Below are 8,258 nucleotides of genomic sequence, written 5' to 3' on the forward strand. Positions count from 1 at the left end.
GTACAGGTGTGTGTGTGAGGCCTTGGGTGTGTGTGTACAGGTGTGTATGGGGGCTGTGGGTGTGTTCAGGTGCGCGTACAGGTGAGGTGTGTCTGGATGCCTGAGGGGTTTGTGTACAGGTGTGTGGGTTGGGAAGTCACCAGTCTCCTCTTACCTTTCTAGGTCAGCGTTGGGTGGTGGGCGGGTTGGTGTCACCTCAGTGGGACCAGGAGGAACTGGGTCTGTGCTTTCTCCCCGTTTCAGCTGATGGCTGTGGTGGCTAGTACCATCCTGGACCTGATCAGAAACATGCGGGCTTTCGGCGGGATCCTGGCGGTGAGTCTAGCTGCCTGCGCTGGCCCCTCGGGGGAGCGGAGCTGGACTGTTGGATGGGGAGCCAGGGCTCAACAGGAGGCTGGTGGCTTTCGGAAGGAGGGTCCCTGTGTTAGGGGAGCGGGTGACCAGGGCCCAGGAAGCACAGGGTGGGGCAGGAAGCCAGAGAGAGGAGCTCAGGGCTGGTCTGGCTGGAGGCGCTGCCTGACCACACCCCTTCCCCAGCCGGAGATCCTCTCGGTCACTTCTGAATCCCTCCTGTGTCCTGGGCCAGGGGCCACACTGAGAAGATGAAAGATGTAAGAGGCACCAGGGACCCCTCAGGGCCCACAGAGCCCCCAGTGGGGTTTGGTCGACCATCCTTGCTCAGAGGGATTTGGGGAACTCACAGTCACTTTTGCTGAGAGAGCCGTGATGTCCCCCCGCCACCCCTGGGGTCAGCCCTTCCCCTGCCGCCGCTGTTGACTCTACCCTGTGGCCCAGGCGGGGCAGGGCCCGGTGAGCAGGGGCCCTGGGTGCTGCTACAGGCACGAGGCCTGGAGGGCAGGAGGGAAGGTGACAAAGCCCTGCTGCTTCTTGTTTTGGACAGTAAGGGGGCTCCTGTGGTGCTCTGGGCTGTCATGGGATGCTAGAGGTGGCACCTTGCTTCGGGCACTGCCCCCCAGACCCCTATTTGCACAGTGGAGGAAACTGAGGCCCAGAGGGGGGCTGGGTTAGCCTGGGGTGTGTGCCTCTTCCCTGCAGCCCTCCCCCACCACCGGGCATGCTGGGGACAGGTCAGGGGCGGCCAGCAGCCCCTTCTCTGACTGTGGCACAAGGCTGCCCAGTGCTCAGACGTCTCCTGATGGATGCGGGGAGAGTGGTGGGACTTCTCTGGAGGGACCTGGCCAGCCCCCGGTCACCCTTCCATGGCACACCGTTCCCTGGCCCTCGCTGCCCTGTTCTCAGTGGAACCCTCTTCCTGCCATACCAGCCCTGAGGAGGGGTGGACAGCCTCCGTTCTTATGCCTGGGCCCCCGGTTTATCTTGGGGCTCTGCCCACAGGGGCTCCTCCCTGCTTCCCTCTGGCGCAGGTGCCTGGGAGCCCCAGTGTTCCTGGGAAGGCCGGCAGTGCCCGCAGTTGGGAATCCCTGCTGGCATGCCGCCCTCGCAGGCCTCAGCCTGGCTTTGCGGGGGTCCCTCCGGGGGGTGCTGACAGGCCCCACCTGCCTCCCTAGGTGGCCTACTACGTCTTTGCCATCATTGGCGTCACCCTGTTCCGAGGTGTCATCGTGGCTCCTGGAAACAGCAGGTGAGGGGGGCTCCGAGGTGCAGAGAGCGCCCCGCCTCTGGGGGCGCTGGAGCCGCGGGTGACAGGGCCGGGCGGGGGGGTGGAGGGGTGAGACGCAGCTCCCCAGGAGGGAGCCAGGAGGCCCCTTTCTTCCTTGGCCTCTCCACCCGCCCGCCCCTCACCGAAGCCCTCCCTCGAGCCTGCACTGAGGGTGTTTCCCGTGCCGGCTCAGAGCCCCCAGCCGTGCCCCTTTCTGGGCCTGCAGGCCAGGCCGCGCGCCGGCAGCGGGGGCGTCCAGGGCCAGGCCTGAACTGTAGGACCGAGGGCCCCCCCCGGGCCGGCCGCTGGCCGTGTGTGTCCACAGCGTTGGCCTCCTCGCCGCACTCAGCACCTCCGAGGTCGGGGGCCATCTCCCCTTTCCCCCGCTTCCTCAGGGGCCCAGCTGGGTCCACGCCGAGCAGGGGCCGCGGCGGTGCCAGGGCACCTGGGTGTGTGTCCTGCCCCCGCCTCCCACCGACCCGGCTTGTGCCCCCCCAGCCTGGCCCCTGACAACGGCTCCGCGCCCTGCGGGAGCTTCGAACAGCTGGAGTACTGGACCAACAACTTTGACGACTTTGCCGTGAGTCCTGCGCCCCCCGCCCCTCGGGACCCCCGCCTCCACCTCCCACGGCCTCCTGGACCCTGCGTCTGCCGCCCCACAGGCCGCCCTGGTCACTCTGTGGGACGTGATGGTCGTGAACAACTGGCAGGTGTTCCTGGACGCCTTCCGGCGCTACGCAGGCCCGTGAGTGACCCGTCCTGGCGGCCCCGGCCGCGGCTCTGCGTGGGGTGCGCATCTGGGTCTGCGCCTCTCGGGGATGGCGGGGCGCGTGCAGGAGCAGGTGGCTTCTGGGGGCCGTGACAGCGGGGCTCGTGGGGTGACGGGGCTCAGCCTGGAGCTTGCAGAGCTCAGACCGGCTCCCGCTCTCGCTGGCCGTGCCGCCTGGCCGCTGGCCGAGCGCCCCTGAAGGCCAGGCTGGGCCAGCTCGAGGGCGGGAACAGCGATGGCACAGGCGGGGCAGCAGGGTCTGGGGAGCAGCCGCGCTCGGCTCACGGGCGGCCCCGGTGGCCTCCTTGTTCTCCGCAGGTGGTCCAAGATCTATTTTGTGTTGTGGTGGCTGGTGTCATCCGTCATCTGGGTCAACCTGTTCCTGGCTCTGATTCTGGAGGTATCGGCGACCCTGCCCGGGCTCTTCTCAGTCGGAGTTGCTAACTTGCTGATGGGGGCCCACCCGGAACTTGGTCCAAAGAGGCCGTGCTGTGTTCGGGCAGCCCTGGTGGATTCAGGCTCCGTCCTCCCTTGGGGCTGCTCGCCCTGGCTGCTGGGGGCCTCTTGGAATGCTCCTGACCTTTGACCTGTGGGAGGGGGGCTGGAGGAGGGCTCTCAGGCATCTGCTGCCGTAGGAGCTGGTGGCCTTGGATCCTGGTGTCCTTGGGGTAGGGGGACAAGGCTGGTTCCACGCAGGGCCCACGCCTACTGGCCACCCGTCCGTCCCTCCCTCTTGCCAGAACTTCCTTCACAAGTGGGACCGCCGCAGTCACCTGCAGTCCCTCACAGGGGACCTAGGGGCCACCTCTGAGGTGACCGTGGAGCTCCTGTTCAGGTGCGTGGAGGGGGGAGGCAGTGGGCGGGCGGTTGGTCCCCACGAGCCCGGGGTCTGCCTCTGCTCCTGCTGCGGGGCCGGGCCTCTGTCCTGCTCTCCGGTGAGCATCTTTCGGGAAGCACCCTCAGGTTCCGTTGGTCTCCAGGTGATTCTGTTGGTGGGTGTAGACAGGTGGCCCGAGGAAGCCTCGCCCTTCTCTTCTCCATGGTAACCTGGAGATTGTCCCTCTGCTGGTGCAGAGAAGTGACAGCCGTCCCAGAGTCAGCCCCGGGTGGTCAAACTGCCGTCTCTGAGCGTTTGCTGTGTTACAGCCACGCGGAGGGGTGTCCTCCCGGGCTTTGAGGGACGCCACGTAAGCATCTCAGAGGTGGACCTGAGTCCCCGGGGGGTGGTTCCGAGGGGCCCCTCGTCCCGAGCACTGACGGGGCTGCTTGCATCAGCTCTGCTCCCTGCTCCTCTGGAGGTGCCCAGGGCTCCCCATCCATCCTGTCCCCGATTCCGCAGGGATGTCCTGGAGGAGCCCACGGAGGAAGAGCTGACAGAGAAGCTGAGCCACCACCCGCACCTGCAGCTGTGCAGGTGACGTCCAGACGCCTTCCTGGCTGGGGCGGCGGCAGGTGATGCGGCCTCGGGATGGGCGCCGGCCGGGGGAGGAGGCGGCCGCGGCCCACCGGAGAGGCTTCTCCCTTGGGCAGAGCCACCGTGCGTGCCGACGCTGGGACACACGCAGGCCCTGGTTTGCAGCCGAGCTGGACCACCTCCGCGGCCCCTCAGGCGCTGTCCATGCCACTTTCTTTTTATAAGCTGCTTCCCTGAGACTTATTTTTCTAAATATTGAAAGAGGGTGACTGGGAGGGAGATGCAGTGGCCCTCCCCCTGGGCCCTGGGATTTCCGTGGTGCCTTCACTGCTGGTGGCCTTCAGGGACCAGAGGCCCACGTGGGGCCCGCACAGGCCAACCGGCAGCTTTCCAGGGCGTTAAGCTTGGGATCCTGGTTTTACATGATAAGAATCTGGACTGTGTTTTATTGTTTTATGGCTCGTGTGAGTGTGATTGGGTGCGTTTCTTTATGGGTGAGAATGCCAGTCATCTTCATCAATAAGTCTTGCAAAGAAGGAGGTGGTCATCCTTATTCCGACACGACTGTGCTTCTCTGGAACGGGGCCACCCGGTCTCAGCCTGTCAGAAGCCAGTGCTGTGGTTGGACCAGCCCTTGTGGTTCGTACTGTGTTAGCAAGATGCCTTTCAGCAACCACCGTCAGGAAACTTTGAAAAAATAAAGGTTTATTACTTACGAGACCTGGAAATTACATAGTACACCTGGGGCCACACAGTGAGGTCTCGGGTAGAGAGAGAGAGAGAGTGTGGGCCTGGGGTTATGCTTTTGTTGGGGTCGAGGGTTTCAGGGGCTCACTCTTTATTGGTGAATTTAAAACATAAGAGCAGGAATTTAAAGCCAAGGAAGAAAAAAAAAATGTGGTCCAAATGGTCAGTTATCAAACTCAACCAAGATTTCTAAAATAAAGGAGCCTCAGTGGAGGAAGGTGGCCTGGCTCTTTATCTCATCGAGCGGCTGCCAATGTGTTTATTTGAGATGCCGTGTTTGAAATGGACGCCTCTGCAATCAAAGCTTAAGACAGGTACTTGCATTATAGAAAAGAAGAAAACAACTGTCGGGGCTTAACACTACCCCGGGTATGGTTGTGTAGGTTGTGCACTCTACAAGGGTACCTGGCTGCAAGGGTGTGTCCTGGCATTGACTGTCTACACCAGGAGGGGGACACCTTTTTCTAATTTGCATAAAGACATGTATAAGTCAGCGGTGGCCCTACTTTGTGTGTCCTCAGGGTGTGTGACAGAGGGGGCTGGGGTGGGGAGGAGGGGGAAGTGAGCAGTGCGTGGCAGGCCACGTTGCCGCTTGGTCTGCCATCGATCCAGGTTGATAAATGGGTTTCTCATTTCAAGGGCCAGTTCGAGTGGTTGGTGGTAGCTCCTGGCGGTTTTGTTGAGAAGGATTGGAATCTTCATGGGAAGGGGTGCTGGGATCTTTTAGTGATGTCTGCTGTGGGCACCGAAGGGGAAATCAGGGTACAGATGCCGACTCCACTGCAGGAAGTCATCTCAATCTTCCCCAGCTTGTCTGGGAAATGGGATGAGAGGAAAGCTTAACTAAAAAACGGCACTTCTAAAATGTCACGAAATCCAACTGCTTGAGGTTTTCTAACGGCTGGTAACGTTTTGTGTGTCCAAGCACATTGGGTTTCTGATCCCGGAGTTTTTCTGAAACTGTGGGCATTCCTCAGGTTTTGGGGACCTTTGTGGAGGTAGACAGGACTCTCCCAGACCTGCCCCCCTGTGCAGGCTGCCTTCCTGGAAGGCTGGTTTTGGGTGGGGAGGCTCTCATGGAACATGGTTTAGAAGTGGATACCCAGCTTGCCTCAGCAAGGCCCTGCTCTTCTGGGGACGAGGGTGAGGCCTGTCTGGTCAGCTGCTGTTCCTTCTGGCTGTATGTCCACCCCCCACCCAGGTCTGAGCGCCATCTAGTGGTGGATTCAGGTTCAGTTGACCTGACTCGTGATCCCCAGGGGACAGCTCCTTGCTTTTCCCAGGCCCCCTGCAGGCCTGCTTCCTCTGTGACCCGCCTGTGATCCGAGGCTGGGAGCCCGGCCTCACTGGGCTGCAAGCTTGTCCACCCAGAGTGAGCCTGGTTCTTGTGGGCGATGTGCCCTCTGCCCTGTCCTTGTGCCGGTCCCAGCTGAGGGTCCACCTCAGAGGGTCCACGTTCCATGTCTTGTGTGCAAAGAGGCCCCTCGGATTATGCTGTCCTGCGGCAGATAACTCCGGACAGCCCACGCTGGGCCCTGGGAGACGCGGGCTCTGCCCTCGGGGGGTGGGGGGCACGACTGAAGCCGCTGCTGGTGCCTGCCGTGCCGGTGCCTTCTGAACACAAGCTGGGGCACCCGTCCCTGCGTCAGTTCCCCGTGTCAAGTGATGTCAGCCTCTGAGCCTTTGTCTGAATGGGAAGTAGGGCCGAATTCAAGGCCGAGCTGGGGCTTGGCTGCTCGTTAAGGGGGGCAGGGCTGGTGGGGGTCGCCCGCTTTGCAGTGCTGCCGGTGTCCTCTGTCCCCAGCCAGGCGCTCCGTGGAACTCAGGAGGATATCGCGGCCGCACCAAAGATGCGCTTGACAGAGAACACAGGCTCGCATTTCTCACTACACCCTTGCGGCCCTGGTGAGGCCTCCTGCTGTTTCCTGCGCTGCAGCGTCTCTGGTCACCCCCCAGCGCTCTGGCTGAGTGCCAGGTGCAGGGGGCTCAGCCCTGGAGGACCCTGGGATTGCCCAGCACAGTGGCAGGAGTCGAGGACACCGGGAGCTGCTGTGTCTGCCCTGATGAAGACAGAAGGAAGCAGGCTGGGAGGCGGCTGTGGCTGGAGGAGCCCTGGGGCCTGGGTTAGGGGGTGAGGCGGGGCCTGTGTCTTCAGGGACCGGGGAGCCCTGGGCTGGGTGTTGGCAGGAAGTAGGTTGGAGACAGCCGGCCTGGTTGGGGGGGCAGGCCCGGGGGGAGGGGGAAGGGGTTGGCACCCACCTGGGAGCATGGCTGGAGCGGGAGGGCAGGGCTGTGGGGCAGCGCAGGGGCACCGGTGGGGCGGGGTGGTGTGGGTGCCCGTGGCCTGGACCTTGGGCCCGGGGCTGCCCACAACAGAGAGAAGCCGCTAAGATCCCGCATGCCGCAGCTAAGACCTGACGCAGCCAAGTAAATAAAAGAAAAAGAAAAGATGCCATAAGGTAGGCAAGGCACAACCTGGGAGAAGATATTTGTAACAGATATAACTGATGAAGGACTTGTATCTAGACCACGTATAGAGCGCCTACAAATTAGCAAGGAAAAGACAAACCAGTGAAAAAAAATGGGCTTGAACTGGCTTTTCACAGAAAAGCAAACTCCCAAGTCCAGCAAGTATGTGAAAAGATGCTCGATCTCACCAGTAATTAGTGGCACGCAGAGTAAAACTACATGGCAATAATTTCACTGTCACTACAAGGTCAGAATTGAAGAAGTCTAACCAACTGAATGATTAGAACTTTTATATATACTTGGAGGAAATTTAAATGGACTTAATCTGTCTGGAAAACAATTTGGCTTTATTTATTGTAGTTGAATATGACATACCTTATTCTCCTGCAAGGTACACACTCAAGAGAACCCCCTGCCTGCCTGTGCCAGGTGGTAAAATGTCCAAAAGAGCAAAGCGAGCCCTGCAGAGAGATGGACGCAACCCAGATGTCCCCAACAGAAGGCACATGACGCTGAGGTTTATTCATGCGGTGGATTGTTATGAAGCAGTGAACATGGACGACCTCCAGCCACAAACAGCTACGTGGCCAAGTCTTAGAAACACAATGTCGAGTGAACAACGCAAGTTCCAGGAGACTCTGTGTGGCACCATATTATTTATAAAATTCAAAACCACAGTTAAACCCTACAGTGTGGGCATGTACACAATGGCAGTAGGATTACTGAAAAGTGAAACACAGGGGCAGCCTGTAATCCAGCAGAGGGGTCAGCGCTGCGGAGACGGGGGCAGAGTGAGAAGGACCGTCTGGGTGATATGGGTGTGTAATTAAACTTTATAATGTACACACATTTACATACAGTAAGTCCCCTACTAATGGACCCTCAAGTTGCGAACTTTCAAAGATGCGAATGTGTGTTCACATGTCCAGTCACATAAGTTAGTTCATGTGTCTGGTGTACGTGGTCACGTGCATGCGTCCTCTACAAGTGGCTGTGCTTTTGTGTACTTTACTGTATAGAGTACGGTAGTACAGTATTTTTATTTCAAGCCCAGGATGTCCAGAAGCAAGTGTAAAAGCAGCGGTATATAGCCGACCGTGTTAGTTGGGTACCTAGGCTAACTTCGTTGGACTTAATGAACAAATTGGACTTACGAATGCGCTCTCGTAATGGAACTCGTTCGTGTGTAGGGGACTTACCGTATATTCTTTTGTACATACCAAAATGTAATATATTAA

General features: G+C 59.7%; 1 protein-coding gene across 6 annotated transcripts in view; it reads left to right on the plus strand.

Annotated features, from left to right (window-relative positions):
* TPCN2 (two pore segment channel 2) overlaps positions 1-7,895 on the plus strand; it is a 34,923-nt gene extending 27,028 nt beyond the window's left edge. For 2 of the 6 annotated variants that reach the window (XM_029209042.1, XM_029209040.1), the window contains 8 exons: positions 244-315; positions 1,530-1,603; positions 2,120-2,201; positions 2,284-2,366; positions 2,709-2,790; positions 3,131-3,225; positions 3,730-6,682; positions 6,928-7,895. In XM_029209042.1, coding sequence (XP_029064875.1) covers positions 244-315; positions 1,530-1,603; positions 2,120-2,201; positions 2,284-2,366; positions 2,709-2,790; positions 3,131-3,225; positions 3,730-3,808 — 567 coding nt within the window. In that variant the 3' untranslated portion in view covers positions 3,809-6,682; positions 6,928-7,895. Of the gene's footprint in view, positions 1-243; positions 316-537; positions 622-1,529; positions 1,604-2,119; positions 2,202-2,283; positions 2,367-2,708; positions 2,791-3,130; positions 3,226-3,729; positions 6,683-6,927 lie in introns of those variants that run through there. The other 4 variants (XM_029209045.1, XM_029209044.1, XM_029209041.1 and 1 more) reach the window with 3 other exon arrangements.
* Positions 7,896-8,258: the final 363 nt, after the last annotated feature.

This window comes from Monodon monoceros, unplaced genomic scaffold, assembly GCF_005190385.1.
Source record: "Monodon monoceros isolate NGI ecotype Baffin Bay Population unplaced genomic scaffold, NGI_Narwhal_1 Super_Scaffold_7, whole genome shotgun sequence".
Classification (NCBI taxonomy): domain Eukaryota; kingdom Metazoa; phylum Chordata; class Mammalia; order Artiodactyla; family Monodontidae; genus Monodon; species Monodon monoceros.